Source organism: Dryobates pubescens, chromosome 11 (assembly GCF_014839835.1).
Source record: "Dryobates pubescens isolate bDryPub1 chromosome 11, bDryPub1.pri, whole genome shotgun sequence".
NCBI lineage: Eukaryota > Metazoa > Chordata > Aves > Piciformes > Picidae > Dryobates > Dryobates pubescens.
In genome coordinates, this window is record NC_071622.1 from 13919574 (window position 1) to 13931731 (window position 12158).

General features: G+C 45.5%; 1 protein-coding gene across 1 annotated transcript in view; it reads right to left on the minus strand.

Moving 5' to 3' along the window:
• Positions 1 to 12158, minus strand: part of NIBAN1 (niban apoptosis regulator 1) — a 68640-nt gene that overhangs the window by 24783 nt on the left and 31699 nt on the right. The window contains exons 3-5 of the mRNA XM_054165419.1: positions 11976 to 12107; positions 11196 to 11310; positions 9034 to 9201 (exon numbers count right to left, since the gene is read on the minus strand). Of these exons, the coding sequence (XP_054021394.1) occupies positions 9034 to 9201; positions 11196 to 11310; positions 11976 to 12107 (415 nt within the window). The remainder of the gene's footprint in view (positions 1 to 9033; positions 9202 to 11195; positions 11311 to 11975; positions 12108 to 12158) is intronic.

A 12158-nucleotide genomic window follows, 5' to 3' on the forward strand; every position in this document is an offset into this window, starting at 1 on the left:
TGATTCTGACACAACGCCCAGCATCGGCCTACCAGAAGTCGGAAGTAATCCACCCTGGCTTCATCTGTTTCCTGTAGCATTCACATCTACAGATACATTCCTGAGCTGGGGAGCTGCTACAGGTTGGGGAAAGATTCATAGAATGGTTTGGGTTGGAAGGGACCTTGAAGACCATCTAGTTCCAACCCAGAGAGGTTGTGGAGTCTCTTCTGGAGAGAGACTCCATACCCCCCTGGACATTGTGATCCTGTGGAACATGCTGTGGGTGCCCCTGCTTTAGCAAGGCGATTGGACTGGATGATCTCCAGAGGTGCCTTTCAACCACTACCATGCCAGGATTCTGGCATCCTGTTTTAGCTTTGGTTTTAACAGTCTCAGAAGACAGTGCTTCCACCACTTACTGTTTCCACTGCATGCTGCTTCCCTTAATGGAATAGATTGCATGCTAAGAAATGCAAACGACATTTTCCCCATTTTTCTTATCCTTCCAAGTCACTCTGCTCTCACCTTGGCATCTGTTTCTTTCATATATACTCAGGCTGTTGGTTTTGCCTCTGCTTTCCACTATACATGCCAGCCACCAAAGAATTTGGGGTCAAGGCAGATGGAGAACATCACAGAATAAGAGACATTCCTGCAGCTGAGGAATCGTTTTACCAAACTCCCTACACCACAATCAGAGGCCACCTATCAAATAGAAATAAAGAAGCAGATGCAAAACAAGTTCCCTTTCCAGGAGTGATCTCTGTAGCACAGGTTTCCTGAATAGCAATTTTTTCTGGCATTTCTGGTAATACCTGCTGGCTATTTATTTGCTGTGGGCAGGGACTGTAGTGATCAGCATCTGTCACTCATGTGATTTCTGTTTGATGATGAGGAACTTTCTTCTGTGGGTCAAATGAGCAATAACATCACCCAGAGGATTACAGACAGGACACAGGGAATGCCTAAGAGAGGGCAAGGCCATCCCATCATTGTATTTTGACATAGCAAAAAGCACCACTCAAGTTTCCAGCACATTTTCAGCCTGGAGAATAGAAGGCTTCAAGTGAGACCTTAGAGCAGCCTTCCAGTATTTGAAGGGGGCTACAGGATGCTGGAAAGGGACTTTCTACAAAGGCATGGAGTGACTGGAGCAGGGGGTATGTCTGAAAACTGGAAGAAGCCTGATTTAAATTAGACATTAGGAATAAATTCTTCCCCATGAGGGTGGTGAGGCACTGGAACAGGTTACCCAGAGAAGCTGTGGAAGCTCCAAGCCTGGAGTGCTCCAAGCCAGGTTGGATGGGGTCTTGAGCAAACTGGTCTAGATGAAGGTGTCCCTGCCCATGGCAGAGGGGTTGAACTAGATGATCTTTAAGGTCCCTTCTAACCCAAACCATTCTCTGTTTCTGTGATACTATTTTGTGAGCTGTTGCTTGTAAGATAGTACAGAAAGTTGGTAAGAAAGGCCATGGCCATCAACTCTGAAAAACTAAGGTCCAGAAAATTTCTGTCTCTGAAATGAAGCAAACGGCTCCATCTCAAAAGTGTTGGAAGGTAGGAAAATGAGAGTGAATCTATCTGCTGGACCTGGGGAGATGAGGAGAGCTTTGGAACTGGACATCAGGAAAAGATAGTTCTTGTAACTCAGCTACAGCACCTCTGGAAAGGACCCTCTGAATAAAAGGACATATCATTTACTTTTACAAACTGGAGTCCTGTCAGACTATTATCCACATCAAGAGTGATGTATAATGCCCTGGATCTAAGAAGAATCAGCCTCACAGCTCTGATATCTTCTGGAGAGCAATGTATTATCATATTATTCATAGATCATGTGGTGTGAAGCTGCTAACCACTAGCAGAAGCTAGATGAGGTCATTTCCAAACCCAACAGTACCCTGCTGTATTCATAGCAGGTTGATGTTTGCAGCACAGGTTCCTTCCAAGACCACCAAACCAGCATGCATCAGGCTTAATTCTCTGCTTTGCAGCATGCAAGGGCTGCATTCAGGCTGTTCAAATCAGCACAAGACACATTAGAAGGAACCTCCCCTCTGCTGGGACCAGATTAATGTTTCATCATCTAAAATATGAGTGCAGTGTATAAACACACACAAAGAACCACAGTATCATTCATCTCTGACGGTTTCCAAGTGCTGTCCAAACCAGTTACTGTGTCCCTGCTCCAAGTGTAAAGCTTTCTGCTGCTGAACTTTGAAGCTGGAGCCCAAATAAAAGCTTACACCTACAAATGTTATCCCTGGAAACACTCTGTGTTAGGTTGGCTGGGGCTGTGAGCAACCGCTCCAGTTGCAGATGTCCCTGCTGACTGCAGGGGGGTTGGACTAGATGACCCTTCAAGGTTCCTCCCAGCCCAAACCATCCTGTGATTCTATGAAATGGGTATCTTCAAGGCTCCTGAAATAGGCTTGTGTGGTAGGCACAAGGTTCTTCTGGTAATCTTGGTCATAGATAAGAAATGGAGAATCAGCCCAAGGCATGGAGGTGAGAGAGCTAAGAAGGCTGTAAGTGCAATTAGGATTTTAACATACTCATTATCTTGGTGTTTCAGAATGAATGGCACTCCTACAGACTGAAAATCCTACCTGCAGTAGAAGCAAGCAGGCTTACTGGTAAAACAAAAGCCACACCCATTGAAAGAACTGGTGTTGTAAAGCAAAAGCCTCCCAGAAAGAGGGAAAAAAAAATCTCTATTTTAAGCAAGATATTCAAAATTATTTAAAAAAAAAAATCTAAATTGTGTCCTAAAACATTTCATGAGTGTTCTAGCACCCCACAAGCCTTGTCAAGGATATTTAGAGCAAAATGCCCTTGAACGTGATGGCAGCGTTCATATTTCCATGGAAGTTTACTCGTCAGTTTTGAAAAGTCCATTTGTAGATTCATAGAATGTTTTGGGTTGGAAGGGACCATTAAAGATCATCTAGTTCCAAAGCCCTGCCACTGGCAGAAGTACCTTCCACTAGACCAGACTGATCAAGAGCTCATCTAACCTGGCCTTGAACACCTCTAGGGAGGGGGCTGCACTCTGTTATTTATTTAAGGGAATGGTTTATTTCAGGAGCAAGCCAAGCTGCAGACTTGCTAACTACCTTTGCTAACACTTTCTGGAGGGCAGCATCAAAAGCAGTAGATGATATTGATGTCACTTTGATGGGAATTTCTCCCAGTTGTTTTGGCTTGATTGGGAATTGAGGAGTTTTCCCATCCTCACATGGTACATTTGGTCATCAGGTATCTATCTGACCTATCTATGTGACCAGCCATGGTCTCAGCTGCTCATGTGATCACAGGAGAGCTTATCTTATTAACCATAAAGGGATTTAATCAATCAAAGAGCAGCAGCTGCAGCAGCAGAAGCCAAGGCACAAGTGCCATGTTTAAGCCAGGCAGGTGAAGGGCTGAATATCTGTGCCCTTTCCCACCCCAAATGAGCACACAAACCTTCAGAAAGGGCTTGCTTTCATCTCACTGCAGAAGGACATTTTTCTTTAAGATCAAAAAAAAAAAAGCAATTTCCTCCTCAGTTCTACTTTAATTGTGCTTTCCACATGTCACCTCAAAAAGGCAATAAGAAAACCCTTCTTTTCAGCTGCCCTCTCTGGAAAAGAAAAGCCACCCTGTGTTTGCAACATGAAGACTCAGAAATCCTTCCAAAGTCCTTTTTGGACTCATGACAGATGCTTTGATCTGTAACTGGAGATCTATATTCTTCAGCTTCAGTATTTAATGCCATCTTCTCAACCTTCACCAGCGCTTCAGTAATTACTTTGAATTATAGTCCAAGAGCTGGCAAGCCCTGTGTGTATTGAATGTGTGCAACACAGGAAAGCTAGAAATAATTATGAGAAAAACACCTACCAGCAGACCGAGAGCTGAAAAAGGAAATGTGGACACAGCTAATGGCAAGCCTAAAAGCCAAAGACGGAGAATAAAGATCTGAAGCCACCTTAGTTGTCCTGACGTAGACACACTGTGACAGAATGCCCTGAATGAGCTTAAAAGTACATTTTGCACTTCTCTTGTGCCTAATGTAGTTCTTCATTGTGCTTCTTTAATGCATTTATTCTCTAAACTACTTTTTTTTTTTTTCCCTCTATTTACAGTGAAATTGGAGATGACAGGATGTGGTTTTGAAAGATAAGGATGTGAAATCGAGCCAGATGAAAGAAACTAAAATCATGAAGTGAAACTGCACCTCCCAGAACTGGCTAGTTGTGTTTTCCTTCTCATCCTGCAGTCTTCCCTCTGTCCCAACACCAACTGGGATAGTGTTGGTGGCTCCACTAACCAGAGTGGCCTAGAGTAGATAGAGTTGGTGGGCTCCACCAACTAGAACGGTCTACAGTAGGTACACTTTGTGGGCTCCACCAACTAGAGAGGCCTAGAGCAGATACAGTTGTTGGGCTGCACTGACTAGAGTGAATAGAATAGAATAGAATAGAATAGAATAGAATAGAATAGAATAGAATAGAATAGAATAGAATAGAATAGAATAGACAAGGTTGGAAGAGACCTTCAACACCTCCCCAGGCAATCACTCTCTCTCTGTAGAATTTCTTCTAACCTCCAGCCTAAACCTCCCCTGGTGCAGCTTGAGACTGTGTCCTCTTGTTCTGGTGCTGGTTGCCTGAGAGAAGAGACTAACCTCTGCCTGTCTACAACCTCCCTTCAGGTAGTTGTGGAGAGCAATAAGGTCTCCCCTGAGCCTCCTCCAGGCTAAGCAACCCCAGCTCCGTGGGCTTCTTCACTTTGAACAGCAAATAGTAAGTGAAACAGAAGCTGGTGAGCTCACATAGGAAATGAGACCTCCTAAGATAACAAGAATTTGAAGTGTGCAGTTCTCACCACCTCACTTAGAAAATGGGGATGGAGAAGGAGCCACGTCAAGTCAAAGATGTGGATAAAAGTGGAGGGATCATGGAGATAAAGGGAAACTAATGAATCGCATGACACAGCCCACATCTAAACTGGGAGTAGAGGTTTAGGAAACCAGAGGAAAATATGAAACCACTTCCTTCCACATTCCACTCAAGCACAACAACTTTAAAAACTGGCAAGTTTTTAAAGCTAAGCATTACATCAAATCCTGCACTGAGGAAGGTCTGACCTCCACAGACACTTGCAAAGAGGTTTCTGGTAACTAACAGTGAACAGTCAGCAGCTCCTCTCTGTCAACCTAAGGAAAACTCAGGTGGGGCAAAACTTATGGAGGGAAGCTAAAATATAATATTATGGGCAGAATTTTCTCCTTGCTGCAGGAAGTTAATATGAGTCATAAGGTTGGAAGAGATCTTTAAGATGATCAAGTCCAACCTTTGTTGTATCAGGATAAATATGTTTTGTCACATGCTGTTATTCTCCTGAATTAATCATGAATCATCAAAGCTGAAACAGAGCAATTCTGTCCCTCTGACATCCCAAATTTGTTTCTCTTCAATCCACTTTGATCCTTCCTTTTCACCCGCTTTGGATCTTCCCCTAACAATCCAATAAATCTCAAATGGGATCTTGAGCAACCTGGTCTAGTGGAAGGTGTCCCTGCCCATGGCAGGGGAGGTGGAACCAGATGATCTTTAAGGTCCCTTCCAACCCAAACTATTATATGAATTCATGAATCTATGAATTTCTGTGCACAGATTAGTCAGCTGAGGGCAATTCATAGAATCCCAGCATCTGTGTCTGGTTGTGCTAGAATACTTTTAAAGCCATGACCAGCCAGGTCCTGACTGTTTTAGGCTCATTTGGAAGGTTTTAAATATCCTTTGTTTGAACCATACTCAAGAAGGGTGCAAAGGATCTACATATTCCACTGATAATGAAGGGAATCCTTGTCCCCTCTAACTGCAAATCCTTCTCTCTCTTATCATGACACTGAGGCACCCTCACACAGGTGACAGACTTGGCAGGTGGGCCAATGCCAACCTAATGAAGTTCAGCAAGGCCAAGTGCAAGGTCCTGCACCTGGGTTGGGGCAACCTCAAGCACAAATGTAGGCTGGGTAGAGAATGAATAGAAAGAAGTCCTGAGGAGGGCTTTGGGGTGCTGGGTGATGAGAAGCTCAATGTGACCAGCAACATGTGTTTGCAGCTCAGAAGCCAACCATGTCCTCAGCTGCATCAAAAGATGTCTGGCTAGCAGGTGTAGGGAGGGGATCCTGCCCCTCTTCTCTGCTGAGACTCCATCTGCAGTGCTGGGGCCAGGTCTGGAGTCCTCAGCACAGAAGAGACAGGAATCTGTTGGAGCAGGACCAGAGGAGGCCACAGTGATAATGGGAGGGCTGGAAGGCCTCTGCTGTGAGGCCACACAGAGTTGGGGCTGTTCAGCCTGGTGAAGGCTCCCAGGGTGCCTTAGAACAGCCTTCCAGTGTTTGAAGGGGGCTTGAGGAGAGCTGGAGAGGAACTTTCTACAAAGGCATGGAGTGACAGAAGCTGGGGGAATGTCTGCAAACTGGAAGAAGCTCAATTTAGATTGCACATTAGGAGGAAATTCTTGCCCATGAGGGTGGTGAGGAACTGGGACAGGTTGCCCAGGGAAGCTGTGGTGGCTTCAAGCCTGGAAGTGTTCCAAGCCAGATTGGATGGGGCCTTGAGCAACCTGGTCTATAGTAGGAGGTATCCCTGCCCATGGCAGGGGGGTTGGAACTAGATGATCTTGATGGTCTTTTCCAACCCAAATCACTCTGTAATTCTATGGTTCTGTTAGTATAAAGCATAAACACAACAGGAATATTTGGAGGAGGCAGGGAGGAGAACCCACAGTCCGTACATCTGAATCATGTTTACAGGCAGTGAGCACTAAATCCCAACGCTTTTGTCATTATTCTCCTGACCATGAGTTCTGACCAGAAACCCCAGAAGCACAGGCTGGACCAGCCAGCTAGAGCAGAGTGACTCTAAGGAGAGAAAACAGCTGAATGCCAGGGCGGCTCCACAGGCTGATTCACTCCAGCCTTCTGCCCAGCAAAAGACCATAGTTCATTCTCCTTCCTGGGAGAAATCAGGCTCCAACAACACCACACACAAATGGTTGCCTAAATGCCAGTGTTATTCCTTTCCAGAAGTGGCTAGAAAAGACAGAAAGGCAACTTCTGATCAACCATAACATCTGGCTTCCTCCTGCCTGAGCCAAATCTGCCCTGGCACATTTCAGAAGAGGTGGGGTGGGAGCTGCTTTGGCCACTGCTCCTTGTCCCACTGAATTATATTCCACAACACAGCTCAAAGGACTTTTCACATTTCCTCTCCTGTTTCAGTTACTTTTAATACAAAAGCCCAGACAGTTTTTGTACCATGAGGTTCATTACCCATGCTGCTGCAGCATGTGCCTGTGACTTTGTTGGATTGTTTGGATATCTGAGTTTTTAGGCAGATTTTTTGCAAATATAAACACTTTGAAAAGTGTTAATAAAGTAACACTTCTCAGGCACATGAGAATGAATAAAAATCAGTATGAAATCCTTGGGGAAAAAATCCCTGAAGAAGTTCACTCCAAGGGCAGCGTTAAGGTTACTTGTCAGTGATCATTTTTCCACTTGCAGCACCTGGGTTTCCAGCAGATGGTTTATAATTCCAAGAAATTCAGAAAATATGGGCTCCCACTCCTCTAGCTGTAAAAACCTCTTTACTTTTACTGGTGTAACAGCAGGCCTTAATCCAGACTGTCTTTAGCTAGGCTGCTGAGCCAAAACAGCAGTGTGACAGAAACAATGAGCCTTGAGGAAGGCAGTCCAGTGTCACTGAGCATCTTCTGTCAGATAAAACTTTGACCACAGGAAAAGCTAGGAGGGATAAGTGCTGGGACAGATGCATAAGGAGCAAGAGCTGACCCATATGAAATATAATCCAGAACTGATTCACAGGAATTGGAGATGGAAAAGACCTATTAGGTCATCTAGTCCCAGCTTCTGCCAATTCAGAATTGGCCCCTAGAGTAATGTGCTGAACTTTAATGGGGAAAAAAAGGCTGCCAAAAGCTTTGTCAAGCCTGCTGCACTTGCTCCAGAAGAGAGAAATTTAAACCCCCAAATCTAATGAACAGGCTTCAGGTCATAGAGGGCTGACAGTGCCAGGAAAACTTGATTGTATCCCCAGCTCCTCACCAAACCTCAGTGAGGAGCAAAGGGGTGGCTTTCCAAAATCCAGAGCACTTTCATACTCTATGAGCCCTGCAGCTAGAACCAGGCTATTCAGAACTGAAAATCACAAAGGCTTTGTCCACCTTGGACAAACCTGGTCACTAAATCTGTGTGGGAGTGGCATATTTAGTAAACATCTCTTAGGACTTTGTATCATGATACTGGATTCAGATGAGATGGCAGAGAGCACTATGTCACTTTCAAAGTAATTCCTATCTTTTCTACTCCAGCTCACCACACTGCAGCTCAAATCCCACCTAACTTTGCTCCCAACAATGCAAGAATACTGGGTTCAGTTTTGGGCTTCTCACTCCACGATGGACATTTTGGTGCTGGGCCACACCCAAAGAAAGGCAACAAAGCTGGAAAAGAGTCCAAAGCACAAGCCTTGTGAGGAGCTGCTAAGGGAACTGGGGTTGTTCAGCCTGGAGAAGAGAAGGCTGAGGGGAGACCTTCTGCTCTCTACAGCCCCCTGAAAGGAGGTTAAAGTGGGGTGGGGGCTGGCCTCAAGCTGCACCAGAGGAAGTTTAGGCTGAACATGAGGAACAATTTCTTTCCCAACCGGGTTGTCAAGCCCTGGCACAGACTGCCCACAGCAGTGGTGGAGTCCTCATCCCTGGAGGGATTAGAAAGCTGTGTAGATGTGGTGCTGAGGGATATGGTTAAGTGGTGACCTGGCAGTGTTGGGTTAGTGGTTGGACTCAATCTCAAAGGTCTCTTCCAACCAAAACAAGTCTCTTAATACTAAGAAGAAGGGGTACATGAATGCATTCCTCAAGGCACTGAAAGCCCAGCACCTTTCTTAAATGAATTGCCTTTTCTAACAGCTCTGCAACTCTAAGAGCTGTTCAAATGAACAATGTCCAGGAAGAAGCTCTCTCTGCACTCACCATGGTTTGCGTGTCTCACGCAGTCCCCCAGCACGGCGCTGAAGTGCCTTTGAGCTTCTGCCTCTGGGAAGCAATAGTAGCTGTGCCGGGCAAAGGGCTGCCACAGGTACACAGGGAACTCCTTGGGCAGCTGAACGAAGCCTTGAGACACCTCCTTCTCACTTGACCCTGCACAGAAAACACAGCTGTTCAAAATCTGTGGTTTTGTTGGTGGGATTTGGATCTTTTCCTCTGCTTGGCAGAGAAAACAGACCTTTGCTAGCAGGGAAGCATGATACATGTAAAAAGTCAAATCTCCTTTTTGATCCAATCAACCTGTGAGACCTCATCTGGAGCACTACGTCCAGTTCTGGTGCATCCAACACAAGAACAGTGAACTGCTGGAGTAAGTCCAGAGGAGGCCATGAAGATGATCAGAGGACTGGATCACCTTCCCTATGTGGACAGGCTGAGAGAGTTTGGGCTGTTCAGCCTGGAGAACAGAAGGCTCCAGGGACACCTTAAAGCAGCCTTCCAGTACCAGAAGGGGGCTACAGGAGAACTGGGGAAGGACTTTTCACAAGGGCTTGTAATATGATAGGATGAGGAGCAATGGATTGAAGCTTGAGGAGGGAAGATTTACACTGGAGATTAGGAAGAAATTCTTTACAATGAGGGTAATGAGACACTGGAACAAGCTGCCCAGGGAGGTCATGGATACTCCCTCCCTGGAGGTGTTGAACACCAGGTTGGATGAGGCACTGAACAGCCTGATCTAAAGGAGGGTGTCCCTGCCCATGGCAGGAGGGTTGGAACCAGACAGTTTTTAAAGTCCCTTCCAACCCAAACCATTCTATGAATTTATGAGCTGGGCACAGAGGGCAGGGGAACACAGCTGGGATGGGCAAACTCAGCAGGCACCACCCACATCTCTATGTCATAGCACAGCAATTTGATGTATTCAAGGTGGCCAAAAACTACACACTTAAAATTTAAAATTTCATAGAAACTGTTTCACTGGATTTGAACTGTTAGGGAAAAGGATTTCCTGGCAATGAAGTCAGTGGGCAGCACTGGTCTCCTCTATGTAGAGACTATATAGGAGCATATAGAAACAAACTGCAAGAATTCATGTAGGAACAGCAGCAGTTTCCTTGTCTCCAGGGTTTCCAAACACAGCTGCAAGATGGCCTTATGAACTGTCACTTCAAGCCCTCAAAGGGAAGCAAAGAGAGCATTAAGCATCTTCTGTTCCCACCTGCCTTGAGTCCCTGAGCACCGGAGATGCTGTACAACACCATTTACGGTAATCAAACTCAGTCTTGTCTCAGAGCTACACATCAAGAGCCCAGCCACAAGAAGGTTATCTCAGAGGGTCTTCAGCACTGCAGAGAATGGGATTAGGACAGTGAAAGACTAACTGAGCCATTCTTTGTGAAGGACAAGCCATGGAAAGACCAAAAGTGGCCTTGGGCTGGTCCACATTGCTCAACTCCAGCTCCTGCAGAGTTGTGGTGATGGCCTTAGGACACCACTGCCCCATGCTACCCTCTGACCACCCTACACCTTTGAAAAGGCATACGAGGGGGTCACCTCCCAAAGTCATAACTGTAAGTGGTACAAGGCAGGACTTAAAAATAATCCTTGTCAACATGTTGTCCTTATCTCTTGCCTCATGTGGCATCCCAATTTCCAAATCTGACTTTGCCACAGGAGATCTATTCCCTTAAAGCCCTCATTTTCTCCACCTTCATGGAGTGGAGGCAAGCAGGATCACAGAAGTTCCTGTCCCAGAAACAACAAATTCAGCAGCAACAACCTTCCTGCCCTCTTTGTAGGACTTATTATCAGCTGTGACTCAACACAGGCAGCTGGCATCTAAAAATGGAAACAAATAAACCAGGAATATTAACAAACCCTGGGAACAATGGTGTTGTGGTTCCTGCCCTGCCGCTGCACAGCTTCCAGCACCTTTGTGCCGGGATGCTGGGGAAGAAAGGCAACCAGCATTTCTTTGCATCTTCTGTGTATGTCCAATCTGGAGCTGTCCTTTGCCTTAGACAAAGGGCTGTGTGCATCTTCTGTTGCCCTAGTTTAAAGTCCATCCCGAAAGCCTGCCCAGAAGAGGTCTGTGTACAGAACAGAGCCAGAGGTTTGGCGGCTCAGCATCAAGCAGGGCTTACCAACAGGATCTGGGAAATGTTTATCAGACAGCAAATTGTAATCTTCTTCTGAAGTCAGCACTTTGCCTCCTGCAGGAAGAACATGATATTTAGGGCTGGCTCCTTTCTGGTAGGCCTGGAAACACAAGAGAGAAGGAGTCAAACAGAGATTTAAGGAGAAGGGAAACACAAAATACACAATCCAAGGACAAAGCTAATGCACAGGGATAATCCCCAAGGGGAATGTATTTCTGTCAGAGTGAAGTTTGGTTATATTCCCTAGACAGGTAAAACCTCAAACACAGTTAAATATAAAAAACATATTTTAAAATGTCCTCTCAGGGCTTATGAGCTGTGGGGAAGAGTCAGGGAAAGAAGGGAAGGGAAAAAGATGGGATTTTCTTCTAATCCCCATTTGTTTGATTAGTCAGCCAGGACTAGCTTGACTACAGCAGCTGTCAAATGAAAAGTTTCACTGGAGTCAACTTAAAGACACCCAAAACTTGTCATTGTGAGTCCAAGTGCAGAAGCACAGGGATGTATTGCAGTAACTATAGGTAAGAGTGTTCTGTGACAGGCAAAGGAAGCTTCAAAGCGCTGGTAAAAGGGTTTGCCAGTGCTGCAAACATACATGGCCAACATAAGGTGTTTGGTTGTACCTTCAGCCATCACAAGGCTGGAGCTGCCTCACTGAGGACATTTCATCTCATGTTGCTAAAAGAAAGGCAGCTGCAGCAGTAAATTCACTTGACAGCAGTTTATTTGGGAGTGCAGAAGAACATAAGAGGAAGAAGCACTTACCTCTTTAGTCTCAAAGCAATCCACAGTGTAGTCATTTTTGATAACAACATATCTGTCTTTCCACTTCTTCAGGTCCTCAGCAAAATGCAGCAGCTCTGCTTCATATAAGACAGTGCCAGCTTCCAGTGGGGGCTGCAAAGATGATTCATGAGATCCTAAATGACTCTGCATCACCAACCATTT